Source organism: Carettochelys insculpta, chromosome 2 (assembly GCF_033958435.1).
Source record: "Carettochelys insculpta isolate YL-2023 chromosome 2, ASM3395843v1, whole genome shotgun sequence".
NCBI lineage: Eukaryota > Metazoa > Chordata > Testudines > Carettochelyidae > Carettochelys > Carettochelys insculpta.
The window spans coordinates 69,742,565-69,765,855 of NC_134138.1; the positions used below are offsets into that span (position 1 = coordinate 69,742,565).

A 23,291-nucleotide genomic window follows, 5' to 3' on the forward strand; every position below is an offset into this window, starting at 1 on the left:
TATGAGAACGGTGTATCTTTGGGAGGGGGCATGTTAATGAGGCAGTTTGGAAGATGCTAATGAGGTGCTAAAATGAATATGCAGTTTGGAAGATGCTAATGGGGTTCTGGCATGAACATGCAGTGCCTCATTAGCATAATGGCAGCTGATTCAAAAGCCCTGCTTTCGGAACACACCGGCCTATGTAGACTGGGGCCTTTCAAAAGGATCCCCCCCCAGACTTCAAAAGCCCCTTTTTTGTTTGGTTTTAGGAAGAAGGGGTTTCGAAGTCTGGCGGGGGGGGGGCAGTCCTTTTGAAAGGCCCCATCTATACAGGTGCTGAGTGTTCCCAAAGCAGCACTTTCGAATCGGCTGTGGATGCTAATGAGATGCTGTATGTTCACGCCAACGCCTCCTTAGCATCTTCCACAGTGCATATGCATTTTAGCACCTCATTAGCATCTTCCAAACTCCCTCATTACCATGCAGACCCAGCTCTGAGCGGAGGAAACAGAGGCAGAGAAGCCACCCACCCCTGACATCAGAGCCTGCTACGTGTGGCTCTTGCCCTTGAGCTGTGACTAGCTCCCCCAGCTGAGCCAGCACAGGGAAGCCGCAGGGGGGCCGCCCACCCCCCAACACACAATTCCTGGCGGTGCCCGTCATTTTAAGGGGACCTCAGCGGCTCACACCTGACCCCAGGCAAACCCCGCGGTGCGCAAGACGCTCGGGCGCCTCTGACACAAGGACTAGTCCCTCTGCGGTAGTGCCACCGCGCTAGGTCGGGCGGGGGCCGCTCGGGTTCAGCCCCCCCACGCTCATTTCGCACGCCACAGGGCGGGGCTGCTGCTGCCGGAAGCTCAGCCTAGCCCCGCCCAGCGCCAGGCCGTGCGGCAGCGCCGAGCCGTAGTCATGCCGCGCTCCCCGCCGCCCGCCGGCCTGTTCCTCCTGCTCCTGCTCCTGCTGCTGCTCCCCTGTCCCGACGCCGCCGCGGGGCCGCAAGGGGCCAGTAACCAGAGGCCCATCGTTGGTGAGCAGAGCCGGGCGTGGCTGGGGGCGGAGGGCAGCGGCGGGGCGGTTAAGTTAGGGCAGCCGGTGAGGGCGCGCGGGGTCGGTTAGGACGGGGGCGCCCAGGCGATGGGGAGGGGGCGGGAGGGCGATTAGAGACGTGGTTTCTATAATCTGCACTAAGAGGAATGAACTATCTTAACGCAGGTTTTAACGCGGGCTGGGGCCTGCGAGGCTCAGGGCTCCCCCCGCCCCACTCCAATATCGTCCCCCCGCCTCCCCTACCCGTGCCCACTCGCACGCCCTCACTCCCGCCCAGACCCTGACTCTTACCTCCCTCTCGGAACAGGCACCCCCACTTCACCCCCCTGCTCCTCCCTCCCACCCAGAGCCCCCAGACCCCTCCCCAGCTTGCTCCTGCATCCTCCTCGCCCAGAGCCTCAGCCCTAGCCTGCTCCTACACCTGACTTCCTACCTGGGCCTTGCACCCCACTTCTGCATCCTACTGCCTGCTCACACCCTATCTTCCCACCCCAGCCTGCTCCTGAGCAGTCCCTCTTTTGGCTCCTCCAGAACCTCCTGCTGAGGTTCTGACTGCACTTCTCCCCTCACCTGATCCTGGCACAGCCCATCCGTGGCTCCGCAAAGTCACAGACCTCCTTGTCAGCCTTCTCCTGGTCATGGCCAAGGTGGTCACCTATAAGACCAGGGAGAGAAGGCTGTCGCAGGGAGAGGAGAACAACTGCAACTGTGAGGCCTACTTCCATTCCAGCGTCCATTCACAAATACAGGCAGGGTTCCTCTGGGCAGCGTCCGCGGGCTCCTTCAGCACTTTCAGGGAGCAGTGGACGTTGTCCAGGGCTGTCTGCTCTAATCCCCCTCTGGCTCCCTTCCTGTGGCTCTTTGACCCCCCCACAGCCGTTCCTGTTCTTTCTTTAGTTGTCCCCTGTGATTATTTGGGAATCATGTTATTTTAATGGAGCTCCCTTTTAAGGGGGACCTTTCAGCCCACCCTCTGCCACGGTTATCCCAATAGGCTCCTGAGAAGCTGTCTCCTGCTGTTTCTAACCAGGCCTTGATGCCAATCCTTCAGCTAGTTTTCCTTTCTATGTGTGGAGTAAGCAGTGAACACCTAGTCTGCCTAATTATCTCGCCCCTCCCCCCCACTGTGGCTGTGTTCAGATGCTGTGATGCAGTGAGTCATTTTGCACAACAGCCTAGAAAAAGTTCTAATGTAGTTTTCTGGTCTGGCTGCATGCTGCGTAATGGACATTTTCTGAATGCCCATTATCTGTATACAATCTTCATGAAAAGGTATTGTCTCTGGCCCCAGTCATGTTGTACATGTACTTAATTTTGCCCATGAAAGCTTATGCTCCAAAAATCTGTTAGTCTAAAGGTGCCGCAGGACTTCTTGGTGTTTTTGTGGGTACAGATTAACATGGTTACTCCTCTGATACATGTGCTTAACTTGAAGCATGTGTGTACTGATTTAAATGGATCTACTCACATGCCTAAAGTTAAGTGCAAAAGTCAGGGTTTGAAGAATTTGGTTTTTATATGACTAATATTTAAGATATCGTCTTTCGTGTCTTAGCTGTTTTTATTCTAGAAAATAGAACTAATTCGTAAAAAAGTGAAAATGGAAAATTCTGAAACACTACCTGCCATCACAAGCTAGTTGGCAACAGATTTATTAGATATACGGTAAATACATTTTGCCTGTAATCGTTACTCTGAGATTGAAATTCTCATGGAATTCTCTTGACTTCATGGGACTTGGCTTGTCAACACTACTCCCACCCCTGCCCTCCTGTTGATCAAATCCTACAGAACTTCAGCAAATAGTGTTGCTGAAGTCAATGTACTTACCACGGTGTCTTCTGTGTGGTAAGGTGGGAAGTCAGCAGGGACTGCTTTTCCCTCAACTCTGGCTGCTCTTCCCATCCTGGTGGAATACCAGAGTCAATGGGCGAGCGCTTGGAGATGGATTTATTACATTCAATCAGACTCAATAAATCAACCGCCAGTGGCTGGATTGCTGCAGTGTTGATCCACCTCATACTAAAGACAAGGCTTCTATGTGGGGCCAGTGATCCGACTACAGGCTAAGAGCTTTGATTTTAGACTCTTCGGAGCTAGGATCTTGTCTTTAAAGTGACCTGAAAAATAAACATACTTTATTTAATTTGTTTAGAGTTTAAAGAAAATACATTTAAAAGAAGCTGTGGAACTAATCAAATAAGGCAGTAAATTTAAAATAAAACTACTCAAATGGTTTTATTTGATAGCCCATTACTAAGAATGCTTGTTTGTTGTTCCAATTTTCATTTACTTTGTTGTTAAATCATTAAGTATAATACTACTTGATGTAGTGTATGAATTAAATCAGGTAGTGAAAGGAATGAGAGTTTTGTTTTAATTTGCCTTCTTCTGGACTAACATTACTGTTACTTGCATAGCAAATCCTTTCTGTTTTCTGGATATTGTAGGGATATTGGCACAGGAGTGTGACTTTGCAAGTTTCCATAGGCATGGAAGTTCCTATATTGCTGCTTCATATGTGAAGTTTCTAGAATCTGCTGGTGCAAGAGTTGTGCCAATAAGGTAGGCTCCTATATAGTTACAAATAGTTGGTAATTCCAGGCTTTTTGTACTGCATACAGATTTAACGTTGAAAGGCATTTAATGCGCAAGTGCCAAATCACTTTGTTCTTTTTACCCCTCATAGGCTACAGAAGCAGCAAGAAATCTTTCTTGTGGCACTTTATAGACTAACAGATATTTTGAATCATAAACTTTCGTGGGCAAAGAGCCTCTTCATCAGATTCATCTGACGAAGCAGGTCTTAGCCTGCGAAAGCTTATGCTCCAAAATATCTGTTAGTCTATAAGATGCCACAGGACTTCTTGTTTTTGAAGATACAGACCAACTCAGCTACCTCTCTGAGATTATAGAAGGTACAGAGCATTTGTAAGATCTTTGGGAATGGAGGCCAGACTCACAGCAGGCTGGTGCCTGCCAATTCAGTGTGTTAAAAGTGTTTCTGCCTCTTCAGATATGGCAGGTGTTAGGTGCAGTCTTTGAAGCTTCCAAATACATGCTGTTGTATTCAGAGCCAGTTCGTGCCATGCGTGCATAAATAATGGTAAGACTCAGGGAAGTAGCCAGGTGAGATTTCTTCTCGTGCTGATTCACGAACTACGACCACAAAGAGTTCTGTTTTGTAGCTATTCCCAGTTCTGGATCAAAGTAGCATTCTGGCTTCTACCAGCAATAGGCTGATGCCAGAAAGAGCACTTCTTGGCCAACAGTAAGATGTAAAAGCAATAACAAGTACAATGCTAGTAGGAATTGAAATAGTACTTCGGTGCTGCTACAAAAGATCACAACCAAGCGTCAGACCTGTGGGAAATCACATCAATCACAAAGTGGGTGTTTGCCCATGAAAGCTTATGCTCCAAAATATGCCTTAGTCTGTAAGGTGCCACCGGACTTCTTAAGTTGTTTTTGAAGATACAGACTAACTTGGCTACCTCTCTGATACTCTTCATACCGAGTGTTTTGATGACCCCACTGTCTTCCCCAGCTTTGGTGAAGCTGGTGAACCTGGCACTGCAGTGTGAAAAGGGCAAGGTTTGCATACATATGGTCACATCTGTGCATTGCTCTAAGGTGCAAGAACTGGCCCAGTCAGACTCCTTAAAGAGTAAATTTCCTCTCATAGGTTCGTGTCAGTTTTCAGGCTGATTCTTTGATCTGAGAAAATTGCGGCAAAATATGCTCCTTGTCCACAGAGGCTGGCTGTTAATTAAAAAGGTGGAGGAGGCAAAGTGAGACACTTAGGACTGTGAATGTGATGGGTGATAGCCAGTGTGTGTGTTTAACAAGTGGGGCAAAAGGGTCAACAAGTGATCTTGCTGATACAGGTGTAAATCAGGAGCAACTACTGTGAAGTCAATGAACTATGAAATAAGTGTGAGACTGGAATCTGCTGTTTATAAATCACTGTTAAAGATACATTTACATGGCAGCCCTGTGGCTCTGCACCATGTTCCCAAAGACGACACACCGGTAGGGGTTGTCCCCAAAGCCTCTTGGAGTGATGGGAGGGATCATGCTGTACTGTATTGCCCTTTCTAAGCTTTTTGTGGCTGCAGGTGTGGAGACAGGATTTACGAGTTGTTGGAGCTGCCACTGCTGTGTGAAATGGGCAAGGTCTATACACACGGTCACATCTGTGCATGGCTCTAGGGGGTAAGAACTGGTCCAGTCAGACTCTCTGAAGAGTAATTTCCTCTTTCAAATTTGTATCAGTTTTAAGGCTGGAAGTGACATTGAGTCATCTAGTCCAGTCCCCCATGGAGGCAGGGTGAGGTAAACTCTAGGCCGGGGTGAGCAGACTGTTTTACAGTTGTCCCCACTTTTTGTCCTTGCAAATATCTGGGCCCTTAATCTGTCCGAAGCAAGTGTTGGTCCCCTGGAAGTGATGGTGCTGCACTCCCTCAGCAGCTGCAGGGGGCGAATGGCGGGAGAAGGAGGGAGATAGGGACTAGGACTCAAAATGAAGTTCTGATTATAGCATTCCGATGTTTTTAATCTGGCTTGGCTTCAAGATTTACACCTTGCAATGTCTCATTTCAGACTTGTAACCAGCCCAGAGAACACTGCAAGTCAGCAAGAACCATAGGACCCGCCCTGCTGTTTTGCAATGTTTAGAATTGAGTCCTGCTACGCAAAAACAAGTTGATTTGGAGGGGAAAAATATGTACTGCTAAAAGAAAAGGAAGTCAGGCCACATGTCTGCAGAAAGGGAGAGTGGTTGTGCTGGGAAGGCATGTGACTGGATACACCATGCTTGCTGCTTTGCAGTGCAGTTTCTTCCGCATGCCCTTTTAAGATCCCTCAGGACTGGATTGTTGCAATCCAAGCTGTTCGTTTGGTACAAACAAGGCTGCTGGGATGCTTTGGGGATCACTGGTTACCACCAGTCTCTTTGTCCCTTCTTCCATCCCCAACCTGAATTGCAGGGGATGAGCAGTGTTGGCTGGAGACTAATCCCAAACTTGTTCCTTTGCAAATGCTACGGAGAAAAGAGCAGCAGGTTTGAGGAAAACAGACCCCTGACTCTGGATTTATAAACACAGAAGCAGCCGGAGGGAGAGAGAAACAGAGCAGTATGTTCCTCCTCCAGCAATTGAACCAAGGGATATTTAGGTTTTTTTCCTCCCTCTTGCCAAACACACATCCTTATTTCCTTTCCAAATCCTCCCCTACCCTCGACACCTTTTTTTTTTTAAACTTTACAGCTTGGAGGATTTGAAAGAATATTCAGTGAGCAAAGGCACTAAGTAAGGGGGAAGAAGGATCTTTTGCAAACTTACTTTCTCCAAAACAAATAGAGGGCAGGGAGGAGGAGTAGATAGTGGGACCCCTTGACTGGATGCTGATTTGAAGAGCAGAAGAGCCAGCTTTGTATACCAGCAGCTTGTCCAGGAAGTGGCGCAGCAAAGGGGTGGGAAGGAGGGAAGGGGAAATGGTGCTGCTCTCCCTTTTAGAAATTTCATGGCCCCCCCCCGACTTTGTACCCCCCACCATGGGCCATCGTGACTCGTGGTTGTCCAGCCTGTTCTTAAAAATTTGCAACTCCTAGAATTTCGCAAGCTACTGTGGAAGCCTATTTCAGCACTTAAACTTTCTAACTGTAAGGATAGTTCTCTTAATAGCTAACCTAAATCTTGCTTGTTGTAGATTAAAGCCAGTCCTTTCTTGTCCTACCTTCAGTGACCATGAAGAACAATTGTTCATTGTCCTCTTTAGACAGTCTTCAGCATATTTCAGACATGTTATTAGGTTTTCCTAACTTTCATAGGTGAGATTTTCTAAACCTTTGATCAGTTTTGTCGCTTTTCTTTGGAGATTCTACACTTTGTCCATATCTCACCTAACGTGTGATACCAGAACTGGACCCAGTATACTCCAGCTGAAGTTTCACCAGCACAGATTAGAGATGAACAATTACCTGATGTGCCTTAATATGACACTCCAGTTTATGTAGCACAGAATATTAGCCTTTTTTTGGTAGCTACATCACATTGTTGACTCATTAAGTTTCTGGTCCTTGGTAGCCCCCAGCAGCTTTTCAGTAGTGCTCCCACCTAGCCAATTCGACATTTTGTAGTCTTGCACTTTTCATGGACTACTGGAGGAGTGTGTTACCATTCATAGCAAAGGACAGACTTTAGCTTTTAATGACCCAGAATTACTCTCCTCTTTACTTTTCTTACAGATAGTCCCTGGCTTATGAACAGGTTACATTCCAAACACCTGGTCATAACTCAATTTAGTTGTAAGTCGCAAATACAGGTGGTTATCAACTGCCCGCTACCCGTAATGTTTAATATTAATTCACTAGCACTCCAAATATAACAAAGCACCTACAAAACAACAACACGCCATGAATGACACTGTTTGACCTCCTTTGTATTGCCTGTCACTATTTTCTGTTCTAAATCAATAGCCTTTCTCCTTCTTTTCTCATCATCTTATCACTAGCACTTTTCCTGTTATTTGCCATGATGGCCACAAGCAAATGCAGAAAATACTGTGCTGGCAAAATATGAGGGAATGAAACATAAACATGCTGCCCAAACAGACACTCAAACACAATATGCAGCTGAGAACCAAAACAAAACAAAGGAAGGGTAGGTGGACAGCATGTCGGCTGTGGCCAGGACTGAGCTGTAGTTCTCATACCACACTGCCCGCACTGTTTGAAAAACTAAATGTATGTGTTTCTCAACTTGAAAATATTATACAGTATAGTAATATGGGGTTAACGGGAGGTTGGTCATAAGTATGCATGGTCATAAGTCGATGTGTTTAAGTCTGGGACCGCCTATACGTATTTCTTATACACTTTCCATGCCGATTGCAAATGGCTTGTATTAAGTAACTTGGTATTTTAATGGTAGAATGTGATGGAGTTTGACATACCTGTAACTGTCTTTGTTGGGATTTCAGACTAAATCGTTCAGAAGACGAGTATGATAAGATTTTTCAGTCTATTAACGGGTGAGTTTTGAACATCTGTTTTCTGTTGAAATGTCCATTAACACAAAGTCTCTCTAAAATAGATGTTGTTAGAGCCACTGTTGTTTTACCGTTAAGTTCTTGGTTTTACAACTGAACATTCACTTAATGCATTATTGAAGGTTTTCTATACAGAAGAGAAATGCTGCTTTTGACCTTCTTAATTTAAATGAAAGATGCACTGAAACAGTTTCTTTATACCTTGTCAGACCCTTTAAACTTTCCATTTATATTGTTCGTAGTTGAACACAGTACTATAATTTATTTGCTTTTTTGTTGTCTCTACTGCTATCTGACAGTGTACTTTGAGCTCCAAATAAGGAACATTGTTGACTGATCAGATTGTTGCTCCAAGGTCCTGTTGTCTGCCCTGAATTAATGGTATCATGTAGCTGTCCAGCAGTAGGCGCAAGCCAGAAAATGAATTGTGACTCAGAATGACAATTCCTTCCTGCTCCGCTGGGGAGAGAGTAACTCATTTCACCCCTTTTTGTGAAGATTCTGATGTCCACCAGGCCACCATATGAGCCTGGCTAATGGAAAATACAGAGTCAAGTCTTTTCCCACTTTTGCCCCCTCACCACCCAAGCATTTGCAAATGGCAGTAGTGGTCTAGTAGCTGCTGCTTACCTTTCATCCCCACTCAGCTGTGATCAGAGTCACCAACTGAGGAAGCTGCACAAATGGGTAATGGAGGAGCATAGGCCATCCTGCTGTCCTGCTCTGTTAAGTAAATATGTAACTAATAAATAAAATCAGTTAAAAGTAACTTCACTCAGTTAATCAGAATATGGAGGCCTCAGATCAGAGAGCTATATATGGCCTTGCATCTTGTAAGACTTGTATGAGTTTAGCTTCAGGTTCTTCAGTATGAAAATGTTATCTTTAATTATTATCAGCAGGCCCCATGCTCTTTAAGCACTGGAGCTTACTGTAGCACGCACATGTTGTGATCATATGATTTGGTGTACGCTAGTGAGGTTAGGTCCCATGATTATTATCACTCTTGTCCATGTTTACACATTGCATTATGTCTAGGTCTGTAGTTATTTACATGCAATATTAATACTTTGTTGTTTTTCAGGGTACTTTTCCCAGGAGGTAGTTCTGATCTTAAGACCTCAGAATACGCTAGGGTGGCTAGGGTGTTCTACAACAAGGCAATAAAGGTAACGACTTCAAGGAAAAACTGTTCTGTTTATTTGTCCATGTTCTGGGACCGAAATCATGGGAGGCTTATAGCTTGACAGTTTCCAGCTGGTGTGTAGTATATTTCTTTTAGCCTCTTAATAAGCAGCTTACTGTTGGTATGTGTCAGAGGGGTAGCCATGTGAGCCTGCAGCTTCAAAAATAACAAGCAGTTCTGTGGCACCTTAGAGACTAACAAATTTTATTAGGTCATGAGCTTTTGTGGGTAAAACCCACTTCATGAAAACCCCCTTTGTATACAGAGTTTGAGGGGGAAATCTCATCAGACATGCTGTATTTCAAAATAATTGAAAATTTAGAAAGTAATTTCTAGTTCTTTATAGAAGTTTCTTCCTGGAGTTTTTTTTCCCTCCATTTTATTCCTGAAATTGTGTGCTCTGAACTGCATCCTTTGAGACTTAATTTACACTATAAATACAGATACATTTTTTAAGGGCAATGTGAGTTATAGATGTCATCAGCTATGTCTACGCCAGCCCCTTCTTTCTGAAAGGGGCATACTAATGAGCGAGGTTGGAAGATGCTGATGAGGCGCTGCCATGAATATGCAGCACGTCATTAGCGTAATGGCAGCCGCAGCAATTTGAAAGTGCCTCTTTCAAATTGCATGTTGCCCGTGTAGATGGGGACCTTTTGAAAGGACCCCCCAACAAGTCCTCAAAAGCCTCTTATTCCTAAAACCAAAAAAGACTGGGGGAGGTCCTTTTGAAAGGCCCCCATCTACACAGTTGGTGCGTGATTCGAAAGCGGCACTTCCGAATTGCCACAGACACATTATGCTAATGAGGTGTTGCATATGCGCCTCATTAACATCTTCCAACCTTGTTCATAACCATGCCCCTTTTGAAAAGAAGGGGCTAGTGTAGACGTAGCCATTAAGGCATAGTTTGCATATATGAAGATTGGAATTTCTACTGTTCTTCTAAATTCACATCAATGTCTCTTGCATTTTTCCTGATTCAAAATAAGAGGTTACTTGCTGTGACTGGGGTTTTTAAATTACATGTTAGACACAGGGGGTGAAATCCTAGAACCATTGACTGCCATTAGAGGCAAGGATTTGATCAGATTTTTTTTTCCCTCGGCTTATAAATTAGTAAATAAATAAATACATACAGATTTTAATCTGTTAAATATTTACTTTAGCTTCTTGGCTGCATTTTTAGGTGCAGCTAAAATAAGGTGAGTATAGGTTAAGGGCTTGATTATACTTTCACTTAAACACATATAACGCCTTTGACCTTAATTATTCCTTGTTTGGACCAGAGTAAGTGAGAGGAGTAGCAAGCCTTTCATATGTAGCCCTCACATGGCAGAAGGCTATAAAGAAACTGTAATGCTTTTGGAGGTTCTTAGCAAATATATTTTATATGTCAGTAGTTTTACTATAGGAGTAAAGATCTATGTGTGTGTTATTTTTACAGTCATGGTATCAGTGATATAGTTAGGAGGGAGGTAGCACTTTGTCTACACCCCCCTCATTTCGATGATTCAGGTCTTTCCAGAAATTAGTTTGTTTTAGAAAGAAATTAAGATGATGCACTCAGCCATCATGCCCTCCCTAGCTTCCTAAAAATATTCTGGGACAACAGAGTTTACTGTATTTATAGTCAGAAAAACTAATTGTGTAAAAATGCTACCCGTTTGCTGTCCAGATCTTTTCTGTTGGAACTTTATGAGCTGCTGCTGCTGCTGCATTTTTTTTTTTTTTTTAAATGTAACAGTGCCACTTTCTATTTTATGTTGTTGAAAATCAACATTTCTCTTTCAGGGACCTAGTGCATAAAATTGCTGGCTATGCAAGTGTCAAGCACATAAAAGGACTAAACGTTGCAGGAAAAAAACCACAGAAGTAAAAGGGATTTACAGTATGTTAACTTGTACATAAACTTCTATATGTGGTGACCTATTTCTTCATGCTGTTTGTCTTATTTTCAAGGCTAATGATAAAGGAGACTATTTTCCTGTATGGGGAACATGTCTTGGATATGAAGAGCTTACATACCTTACCAGTGGGCAGATGTTACTGTCTCGCACTGATACTGAGGATTTTGCACTCCCGCTGAACTTCACTACAGGTGAACAATCCTGTTACACTGCTAATGCCATTTGTAATAAATCAGTATTGTCACTGAAGATTTGAAATTGGTGACATGAATATTTTTAGTCTATTAATAACATTACTTTTCCAATAAAATTCTGTGATTGAAAATTAAAGGTTGTGAGCAAAGTTTATTCAGGCCATGGTTAAATAGACAGAGGTGTGGCAAAAATTATGGCTCTAAAAAGCTATGAATTTTGGAAAGTTTGGTCCTAGTTCCGTAATTTTGATTCAGCCCCGTAACTCTGTATTGAGTAAAATGAAAAATCTGTATCTTTGGTATTGAATCAGTGAGAGCAATGTAAATGAGGTATAGCTTAGTATGATGGTGGCAGAATCTGGTTCTGATTTTTGTTATGGCTTTTTCTATAGCAGCATTAAATAAGATTTCTTGTATTGACTGCCAGTAATTAATCCATGGACTAATTTCTGTTGTTTAGATGAATTCTGCTGTTCCTAGCTACACAAAGTAGAACTGCACTACACCATTGAAATTAATGGTGGAATATGGTTCTAATCATTGTGAGCAAAGGAGGCGCAGAATTTGACCCTCAAGGATCAGGACTGCAGCATATGGCCTAATGAGACTTGCTAGACTGCACTGTGCCATAGCTGTATTTGTTTCCTGAGGTATGTTTGTGTTTTATTTTTTCACTAATAAAATTAAGTGAAAGAATGGACCTAAAATGAATTCAGCCGGTACTTCATCTCATTTTATCCCCATCCTAATAAGGGTGTTCATTTGACAGCCTGATAGCGACACTTTTCCTTTGTCTTTTTTTTGTAATAGCTGGGAAAGACAACAGGATTTTCAAGGATTTTCCAGCTGTGCTGTTGCAAAAACTTGCTACTGAGCCATTGACAGCACACTTTCATCACTGGAGCCTCTCCATGCAGGTATTTGAACATTTGATTTAGTGAACTAAAATGAATTTACTCTGTTACATCTAGAAATAAAAACTTTTTTTCTGTCACTTTTTAATGCAGAGTTTCACACAAAATGAGAAGCTACGGAATTTCTATAAGGTTCTGACAACAAATACCCGTGCAAACGTGAAGTTTATATCAACCATGGAAGGTGGTGATCAGCTTAACGTGTAAATTGTGATGGTTTTGGTGGGGGTGGGATGCAGAGGTAGATTATTGGGTTTTGTTGTTTGCTCGTGCTTTACATGGCAGATCTCCATGAGCATGGCAGCGGTGTTACTAATTTATGATAAAACATTAATGTTAAGATAAGTAGAATAACTGCCAGAACTCCCTGCTGTCTGCTTTATTAGGGTATGTCCTGTCTGAAGATAACTTATAACTCTGTGCTTTACTTTAGATGTGCATTTTTCAGAACATGATTGTTCTGTCTTTCGTCCCACTGCTTCACACCCAGATGTGTTAGCACACTTCACCAAATTAAATATTTTTCTGATCTCTGGGATAAGATGTGGAAATATTGCTCCAGTTTCTATAGCTTAAAGCCACTCCTCAGAGCAACATGTCTACTTTGCCCTACCACTGCTGGCTGTCTTAGATACTGGTTCTTCATGTTCTCTCTTTATCTATGTCTGCAGTACAGAGCACCATTCATGATAGTAAAGTGGCAGCAGTATCCTCCATTCTTTTGGCCACATTGTTTGCAGTTGCTGTTTTATAAATACTCCTGCGTTTCCTGTGTCTTTACCTGGCATGTTTAACTCTAAAAACCATTGTTTTGATTCGCTAGAGAAAGGAAATTGTCATTCTCTGTAGAATTATCATTTCTGCTAGAAGCTATGCAGTAAGTGAAATGTACGATGTATGTGTATTATGTAGCAATTAACAACATCCTAGCATTCTCTTATTTTTATAATGAAGTCATTTTTTTCAATTTCTTAAATGCTGAAGCTAAAGTAATTAGAGTACAGTGGTGGAACAGTGATCTGCAGAAATTTATTTGCAGATAATTGGCCAAAATATTTTAATCGTAAATAGTTATTGTTCTTGGGCTGAAATATTGTATGTGAAGTTTTAGGTGGAAATACAGTTTACAAGCTGCTTAAGACTTTCTGTTCCAATTATAGAAATAATTAATTATATGTGATCCATAGTGAGATCTCTAATAAAGTGTACATTGTAATACAATTGTGCATGCAACAAGTTTAAGTGAAGGCTTAAATGTTACATGCATTGATGGAAAATTTGTTTACGCAGCATATAAATACCCAGTTTATGGTGTCCAGTGGCATCCAGAGAAAAATCCTTTTGAATGGAGGACATCAAAAGGCATACCACATTCCCAATCAGCTATAAGAGTTGCATATTACATAGCTGACTTCTTCGTGAATGAGGGTAAATAGTGTTTTATTTTTAATTTTATATATGTAAAATTCAATGTCAGAGAGAGAAAAGTCAATCATTCTTTGAGAGTAAAAACACCCCTTTTCGTGATGTCAGAATTCCATCTGCATGATCTATCTGCACATGCCATGCAAGCTTTAAAAGCTTATTAAAGGATGGACTTATCAAATAGCAGGAGGAGTGTATTGATTTTTAATTTGATATAAACTTTTGAGCAGAGATCAATAACCAATGAAACTTGAGAATTAAGGCTGCACTTTGGGGCCAGGTCTACAGTGCAGTGATCTATCAAAAGATGGTCTTCCAGAAGATCTTCTTTGAAAGAGCACATCCACACACATAAAAGCAGATTGAAAGATTGATCTACTCTTTCAATAGACAGTATCCACACAGCCCCCACTGTTTTGAACGAGTGGCCTAGGGATCAAAAAAGCTGGTGCTATGAGGACCGCTCCTTTGAGAAAAGGGCCTGCAGATCATTTATATATGCCTTTTTTTTTGAAAGAAACTTTTGAAAGGAGGTGCTCTTCCTGATTCAGGAGCAGAAGAGGGCTTCTGGAAGAAGAGTTGCATTCTTTTGAATTCTTATCAAAAAGAGCGTATTCTGTGTGTGGACGCTCCGCATGTTCTTTCGAAAAAGGGCCCAATTTTCTGAAAAACCTTGCTAGTGTAGACGTGGCCTGGGTGAACTCAAACCTATCATTCACCTCCCAGTTTCTACCTACTTTGCTGTGCCTTGAATGAAAGAGTGAGTGGGAGATTTCAGGAAGCTTGCTGAGTTTTGTTTTATTCAGAATAATTGCAATAGATGAGTAGAGGGATGGACAAAAGTAAGTAGGAAACTTTTGCCAGTATCAGAGAGAGGCCAATATGCTTTCTTCTTGAAGGGCAACAGGTGATCCAGCCTAGCTATGTCAGTCTGTCTCTTAACGCCATATCACAGAATTTTCTGCGTTAGTCCCTTATGGTACAGTAGGTAATTCTCAGAATTTGTCGCTAGCAATTACTCCAGCTGGCTAAAATGTATATGTAGTCAGGAGCGGTCTTCATACCAGATTGACAATAATGCTGCATAGGCTAGCTCTGGCCTGTGAACATTTTTATGTACATACATCAGAATCCAGACTCTTTTCTCCTAACCATAAAAATAAAACACATGGAAAGAAACATTTGCTGGCCAGCGGAGACTTAGACTCTGCATCTGCGAGACGTTAACAGCCAGGCCTTTGTGCTGAAACAGAATTTACTTTTATCTATGATATTTCTTAGGAATTCATGTTAATTTTAATGTGTGCCTACTGAATCGGTAAGATTTTGTTTTCCTTGCAAATACATTCTTTCCGATATTTTTGATTTCTCATAGGCTAGTTTTGACTGGAGTCCCAGGGCAGTCGACTGATATTAGGGTCAAACGGCAAAGAATGGGAGATCCAATTCCCAAAACTAGGGTTATTCCAATACTTGGATTTACTAAGCCAGCTTCTAGAATGCCCTACTGATTACCCAGAAGCCAACAACCCAGTTTTCTTAAAGCAACCTAGCTCTAGGCCTCCAACCAGACACCCAAGTCAAATGATGGGACACATTACCAACCAGGTCAATGAATATTTCAGCTTTCACCCCAAATACACACTTATAGCCAATTAACTAAACTAATATTTATTTAAAAGAGAAAGCATTGGTTAAAAGCTCCAATATACATATTGGCATGAGTGTAGTTCTGAGATCAGATTCATAGTAGAGGTGGTAAGCTTTGCCATAGCAAATATTTCTTACGGCATCAGTCTAGGGTTATCTGTTCAATCTCCATTTCAGGGGCACCTGGGTATCCTGGGACTGCAGTTCTTATGGCTTAGATTTTACTGGCATGAAACCTTAAGCAGATGTTAGACCAGAACTCAAGGGATTTTTATACAGTAGCCTCTTGACATTCAGTTCTGGGTGAACAACAGCCTCCAATTGTATGCTTTTGTTTCCCAACATCATAATTAGCATAAAGTAATTTATCCATTAAGCAGTTTATTGCAACTTTAAAGAGACATAGACAATGAATTATTTCACAAAGATTCATCTAAATGTTAATATTCCCTTTTGATCTCTGAATCAACAGTTACAGTGGGAGACAGGAAATGTCTGTTTTACATGGCTAACATCTAACCAGATATAAGTAAACACACATAATTAGTATGACCTCTAATTTCTAAACAGGTTTGCACTTCGGAGTTCTAACCTAACTACCATTGAATGGCCTTAAATACCAGTTACATGCTTTTCTAACATGCCTATACAGGTTGACTCTGACTTTGGGTCATTTAGCTTACAGAATGCTTAATCCTTTCTGGACCTGTGTCATAAATATTTGGTATAAGGTTTGCAGCAAGTATGTAACAGTGGTAGCAACAGTGGTCTTTTTGGGTCATACTTTAATCAGTTAATGTCACGCTAATCTTGCACTGTATTAGTTCTGGTATTGCCTGAGTCTCCAGTGCTGCAAGAATCAAAGTGTATGGCAGCAGTGATTTCTCTTAACTGACCTATTTTTCAATGGTAATGAAGTATTACCAGTATCTTGTGGGACGGGGAACCCAGCTCCATAATATTCCCCACAAATTTAAATTATTACAGTACTGTTTACTATAATCCTAAATGGAATAGGCAATTTCACCAAGAAAGATATGATAATGGATGATGACACTAAAGTAATCTGTTCTTTTAAAATGTTTTCCAGCCCGGAAGAACCTGCACCATTTTCCTAATAAGGATGAAGAGACCAAAGCACTAATTTACAATTATAACCCTCTTTTTACTTCTTCATTTTCTTCATTTGAGCAAGTCTATTTTTTTGATTGAACATCCATCCCATGGTACAAGATAATTTGTCTTTCAGCAGAGTTATTTGTGGCACGTTTTATAATTAAACTCCTATTGTGCATTGCAAGAGGCAGAAAGCCAGAATGTTTAGCTTACCTTACAGTGACTTATCCTTTGTTACCTCTGTAGAACTGGCCCATTTATCTGACAAATTTACATTGTTACCTTATACTGGTCCCGTTCTAGATTTTAATTCCTTCTACAGAGAAATATATTTTACTTTCAGAGATGGCATCTTGATTGCACTTACAAATTTGAAAAGAATCAGGTTTATTACAAAATTGAGCAAGACTCTAGTCATATACTTGAAAGAAATGAGTTGACTGCTGCAACACATATTTTGGACTCTGGGATAAAAACTGAGTAGTTGAGTCAAATCTTCTAGCATAATTCTGTTTTCTTGGTTAGATTATAATACTATTAAAGGATTGAAGAATCCTTTGATCTTAAGCTTAGCAGATGTGTGCTCGTATAACCAAACTCTTGGCAGAGAAAATGATTTGTCCTCTAGAAACACAATAAAATAATAGGAAAATGTTATTACAAACAAACATGAGGTCTATTCATTGCCATCTGTACCTTGTAGGATCTACATAGCGAAGGTGCAGTATTACTTAGGCATTAAATGTATCAGTTAAAGCAAATCTGTTCAGAGGACAGCTAAAACCCTGTTAACTTCTGCTTCCTTGTTCAGTTTCACTAATCTCTTAAGATTTTGTTTCAAAGGCCCATGAAGTCAGTGGAAAATTTTTGGGAAGAGTCTGATGATTTGCTTTTTGAAAAGCTATGAGTGCCTTCTGCTTTTGATAATGTTATAATGCATAATTTTAGCTTTTGGTTAAATCCTGGCCCTATTGAATATGCAGGGTGTTTTGACACTGACTTCAGTTGGGAAAGGATCTCGTCCCTTCTTTTTAAACATTTTGATGTGACACCTTTCACGAATGTTATTAGCAAGGAGCTAGTCAGCAAAGATAAATATCAAAGACTAGTCTTTTACTGCTGATACTATGTAATAATTATAAGTATTAAGCTGCTACATTTAGGCTGCGTCTAGACTAGCCCTGAACTTTGAAGGGGGCATGGTAATTAGGGAGTCGGGGGACTACTAATGAAGTGCTGTGGTGCATGTGCAGCACTTCATTAGTCAAAATCTCCCCTGTGGCAACTTTGAAGGGTGAAACTTCAAAGTGCTGGCTTGCATGTAACCACAGGTCAGCCATGGGTACTTCGCAGTGCCCACGCTACACCAAGGTCCCTTTACTCCTTATATAAAATTTTGAGGAGTAAAGGGACTTCAGTAAAGGGACCAATGAAGTGCTGCATATTCACCGCAGCACTTCATTAGTAGTCTCCTGACTCCCTAATTACCATGCCCCCTTCAAAGTTCAGGGCTAGTCTAGGTGCAGCCTTATTGTATTTTTTTCCATTTTGCTTTACTTTGAAACTTTACTGGTGATCAGGGCCAAAGCGTGCAAATGCAAAGGAGAGGAGTGTATGTGCAATGGGAGAGAGATCACTGTAGTTATTTATGATTTGGGAAGTTTATTTCCTTGCTGTTTTGTTCTGCTACATAAAGCAGCAGTTGACTGAACTGATTGTGTTCATGATTTCCTTAAATACTTGAAATAAAGTTTGCACAGTTTATGAAGTGTTGTATCATCCTTGAGAGGTGTGTACAGACTATATGAAAATAAAACTCATGGCTGCTTGAAGCTGTCCACTTCTGTTGCGATCAGAAAACAGAGCAGTGTGGAAGCTGATCAGAACCAACCCCAGGGACCACCTGATTGATGGCTGAGAATTGCCAGAATGCATGGCTCTCCAGCCACTCGCTTTTGTTCACACATGGTAGAAGCAGAAGAAGATGGTACAGCCTGTCCTGGCTGCCCTCCTGATGAGATTGTCACACGTGTGGTAATTTGAGTTGAAGACATCCATGAATCTTTGCTACCTTTGCAGCCCTCTGACAGAGCAGAGCAGAGAACTTGCATTGGAGTTGTTCCTAATAACCAATCACACCCCTGAGAAGTTAATACAGTTTTGGTGCGGGTTGAGTATCTCCCCGAAAGTCTTTTTACTCTTTGAGCAGTCACAAACCTCCTTGAGGCTGGAGATAACTGCCCCTCATTTGGGCTAATGTCTCCAATTCTGTTGTCTGTCTTCTCCCTGGCACCCATGTGATTGGGGGCAGGCAGTAAGCAAAAGGAAGCAGTGCAGCAAGGGTAGGCAGCAGGAGTGTCTCAGTAGTCATGGTCCTCAATACAACCCTTATCCTGCTTCTAAAGACTCCTATGGTTTTTGGTCTAAAATCTTCAGGACTGTTGTTCGTTGGTTTGCTTGCTGAATGGTGGATAGTGTCTTGAGTCAGGGACTGTAATAGAGAGTGTGGCTTTTGCTCTGGCTTTCCACATTGCCTTTCGCATTCAGTTCTGTTGCACCATGCAAAATGCATTTCTGCAGCTAGTTTTCTTTAACTATCCCCATGCAGCTAACGCTTTGATACCCTTTCATCCAAAAAGTTCAACTGGTAGAACATATGCATCAAAATTTTAAGTGCTCCATAAAGCAGGAGTTTGCTCCAAACTGAACTGAAAAAAGTCAGCTTCCTTTTTCTTTGTAGTTGTCAGAAGAGCAAGAAAACCACTCATGTCCACACCCAGTGTTTTTGTAAGTGAAAAAAGTAAGCAAATACAAAAAAGGCTGTAACAGTAATCTCAAGGCAAGAGTAATCATAGCATTAGATAATTAAAAGCAGTTTCTAGCACCTTAAATACTAACAAATTTATTTATCAGGTAATGAGCTTTCCTGGGTAAGGCCCACTTTTTCACAAGAGCAAAGAAAAACATAATTTGAATGGAAAATTATTTGTTGATCTAGGCCTATTTTTTTACTTCTCCCAGTGGAAAAATGTGGTATCAGTTCTCCTTCTACCCGATTCCTCTACCCTAGACCTCATAGAGCACCATCTGTTCCCAGAAGCCAAATTCATGTTTGAGGATGGGTAGAGGCATTTGTCAGATCCTAGCAAGAACTCCGCTAAAAAGGACAGACCATCCTAGATCAGGCAGCTCAACCTTTTACCTTGAATTTTCTCTCCTCTACTCCAAGGCTGTGTCTACACTAGACCAAATCTTTGCATATAAATAGCCATTTTGAAGATTACTAATGAGGCGCTGAAATGGATATTCAGGACCTCATTAGCATGCTGCCGGCCGCAGCTCTTTGAAATTGCCACTTTTCACTGCTGTGTGGCTTGTCCAGACAGGGCTCCTTTTTGAAAGGACCCCGGCAACTTCGAAATCCCCCCTTATTCCTATCAGCAGATAGGAGATAGGCTGGAGACGTTAATGAGCCTTTTCAGCTTTGGCCAATCTAATCATTTGCCTCCGGCTTTCCATTATTTCCCCCATTGCTTTGTTGATGTTTTTAAACTATCAAGACAACCTGCTCTGCTGAGCAGCAACTAAAAGGAGACAATACCAATAGCAGGATTGCACACGCAAAAAGTTTACTGGTCCCGTGAAACCAACTATGCTGCACATTCTTGAGCACCACATTTATCAGTTATTTACATTAATAGGGCACTCAAACACAGTCTACATAAGTGCTCAGTCTAGTTTTAAATTACTTGAGCAGTGGGGCTTCCATTACATCCTTCATGAGCCTGTTCCACACTTTATATCCATGTGCTCAGGAAAGGTTGCCAGCTGTACAGCCTAATTTATTCTTCGCTTGATTTCATCCTTCCTGGTTGTACAAATTGGCAGATGATAAAAGACATTGGCCATTTCAGAATTGTATTGTCTGAAGTCTCTTCTCCCATCGATACACAGATAGGGAATGTGAAAATAACCAGAGTCTTGTCAGGAAAGATCTCTTTTTCTCTTACCGGTTATTAAAGCGGAATGGCTCAGCTTTCAGGAGGAGGTAGTACGGCTGTTACAGAACTGATCTGGTGGACATCCATGTTTAAATTATTTCTTCAAAGAATGGCAGAGAGAGACAGAAAAAAGAGAAATAATTGCAGTAAATTAATATGGGTTCTTTCACCTTTGATGTGGATGCTTTTCTCCCACTGATGCTAAAGGAGACACCATGCACACCTAATGAACAGTAGTATTCATAATTATTTAATAACTTTCTGTACCACATGAACCTGCCAAAGAGTGAAAAGACCAAGAGGGCCTTCTCATCATGCCTTTTTCATCAGAGCCTGTGCAGCTCACTTAATCCATGATGCTGAAAAAATACAGCCAATACAATGAATTGGAGCCCTCCCTTTGGTGTACGTAGCATTGCCAGAACAGTCCAATGGAGATTACCATCAAGTGCAGATCACTATGGGGAGAAAGATCTCTGAGAATCTGACTAGGGCCATATTGATTTTGCAGCTGTGAAAAATGTGTCATGGACTATGAAACCTGTGTGACAGCTGATCTTCCCAGGCTGGGGACCCAGCTGCTAGTTTGGTCAGGTTGGGAAGGGACAGGAGTTATTCTCCCCTACACAGTCACATGGTGGGGAGATCAGAGCTACCTTGAGAAGCACTCCAGAAATGAGAATGAAACCTATTCTAGCCCTGCCCCAAAGGCAGCACATACCTCAAAAGGGTATTTTTGGGATCCCCTCCCCCCAACTTTGGAACTTCTTCCCCCTCCCTCGCATCCCAACACCGTACATGATCCTATTTTTGTTCAGGACTTGCACTGTTAGAACACCATGAAATTTCAGATGTAAATGTCTGAAATTGTGAAATTGGCCAATTTGGCAAACCTCTGGCTGTGGAATTGATGAAAATGCACAGTGAAGTTGGTAGGTCACTATCTATAAACCTATTCAGGCCACAGAGTGGAAGCTTGTGGCCCAGCATCTAGCTTGAAAGGCAGCACTGCCACCAGCAGCAGCCCACAACAGACATGGCAGGTGATGGTATTGCTGTCCTTCCTTCTGCACCACTCTTGGTGGCAGCTCTATCTTCTGATCTGGGCAGCTGGAAAGGCAGCGCCACCACTGGCAGCAGTGGAGAAGGAAGGGTGCTATGGTGGTATGGCCTCCCTTCCTTGTGTGCCATTGCTGGTGGCATCATTACCTTCCAAAGGGGGTGGCCAGGAAAAAGTAGCAACTGGTCAGGCACCCAGCAGCGCACATTGTCTGCAATTGCCACACTTCCTTCTGCTCCATTGCTTGGGGCAACTCTGCTCTTTCCACACTGAAGGGGCTGGAGAGTGGAGGTTACTAGTAGGACACCTGGCTCAGAAGTTAACATTGCCATCAGCAGCAATGCAGAAGGAAGGGTGGCATGGCATGTTATCGCCACCTTTCCTTCTGCACTGCTGGTGCTGGGGCTATCTTCTGAGCTGGGTGTCTGACAAGCAATGGGCTCTGATGAGGTGCCGGCTCGGATCAGCACTGCTGCCAGCAGCAGCACAGAAGGTAGATTGGTGTGGCATGGTATCACCACCTTCCTTCTGCACTGCTGCTGGTGGTATTACTCCCTTCCAAGCTGAGTGACCGGAAAGTGCAGGAGCCCAGCTTTGAATTAGGTGCCACCACAGCTATGGTAGCAGTGCAGGAGGAAGTGTAGCAAGCTGGTATTTCCAGCCTTCCATCTGAGCTGCTGCTGGCAGTTGTAATGCTTTCCAGGCTGGACAGCTGATAGCAGCTGCCATTCCAGCCATCCAGCTCTGAAGACCAGGGAAAATCAGGGATGTATTTTAATATTTCCAAAGTCTGCACAGACAGAGATTGGAGGACTAAAGAAGAAGTCATAGCCACAAAAATCTAAATATAGGGTGACCCTGCTAGGGATCCTCCTACACTTGCCTTGCCACGCCCTTTGAGTGGCACTCCCAGGCTGAGAAATGCTGCATTAGGTGCTACCATTACCAGTAGTTCTTGGCAAACCCTTTCTCACAGCTTACATGGAAATGGTTGTAGATTCTTAGGTTTTTTTCATATTTCACATACCTGTTTGGTTGGAGACTAGAGGGCCAAAAAAGGAGGTCAGGCCCAGGAAAAGCCAGATCCCATAATATGCCTGTGAAACATCAGCATCCATTGCATTAAGTGGCCATATACTACTTTATACAAAGAAACCTGTTACTTACCCAGGAACAAAAATAGCATGTTTACATTCCACTTGTATCAGCCAGTAGTTAGACAACTTTCTACTGATGCTGTAGTTTCCAGCCACATGCTGTCTCCTCCTTACTTTCCTGAAAGAGCAAAAATTAAACAGCCTCTGAGAGTTACTGTAACAATTCAAAATTCTTCATCCTGGGAGCATGGCCACCTCACATGGATTAATATCAGAGTCAAATTATAAAAAAAAAAAAAAAAAAAATCATGAGACTTGCTTAAAATAGTGCGATTAAAGCGAAATCAGCAAATAGTTCTTTGGTTGGGGGGGTCTGTTTATGTATCTTTGCTTTCTGAGCCTTGAAGACACTCAAAACATGTTTTCAGCCTTTTCTCTGCAAACCTGGGGACTTGAAACCCATTGTATGTGAAAGCTGAGGGTGTGGCTAAACTACATAGCCTGTGCTGACATAGCTGTGCCAGCATAACCCCCTCGCTTAGATACAGCCAACATGCACAGTAGTTTTCCTGTTGACAGAACACCACCACCTTCCCAAGCACAGTCCTGTGAGACTCACAGTTTGAGCAGCCAGAGGCCAGGATTCAGAGACATGGGTA

The 23,291-nt window shown here is 42.5% G+C and overlaps 1 protein-coding gene across 2 annotated transcripts; it reads left to right on the top strand.

Moving 5' to 3' along the window:
• Positions 1–865: 865 nt before the first annotated feature.
• Positions 866–18,259, top strand: GGH (gamma-glutamyl hydrolase). Of its 2 annotated transcripts, XR_012644422.1 has the most exons (10): positions 866–1,009; positions 3,480–3,594; positions 8,011–8,061; positions 9,164–9,248; positions 11,228–11,366; positions 12,180–12,286; positions 12,377–12,467; positions 13,574–13,711; positions 16,449–17,642; positions 17,990–18,259. XR_012644422.1 is itself a non-coding variant. In XM_074987138.1 (9 exons), exons 1-9 carry the CDS (start codon positions 892–894, stop codon positions 16,568–16,570), a joined length of 966 nt encoding a protein of 321 aa, XP_074843239.1. In that variant the 5' UTR covers positions 866–891; the 3' UTR covers positions 16,571–18,258. The 2 variants fall into 2 exon arrangements, 1 of the variants encoding a protein (XP_074843239.1); XM_074987138.1 differs by having other exon boundaries at positions 16,449–18,258.
• Positions 18,260–23,291: the final 5,032 nt, after the last annotated feature.

What these genes read in the sequence shown, in the direction of transcription:
- GGH (XM_074987138.1), top strand. Translation starts at nt 892, where the DNA reads ATGCCGCGCTCCCCGCCGCCCGCCGGCCTGTTCCTCCTGCTCCTGCTC. An exon ending in TCTACAACAAGGCAATAAAG is followed by an intron (nt 9,249 to 11,227) that starts GTAACGACTTCA and finishes CTTATTTTCAAG; the next exon opens with GCTAATGATAAAGGAGACTA. An exon ending in GTTTATATCAACCATGGAAG is followed by an intron (nt 12,468 to 13,573) that starts GTGGTGATCAGC and finishes TTGTTTACGCAG; the next exon opens with CATATAAATACCCAGTTTAT.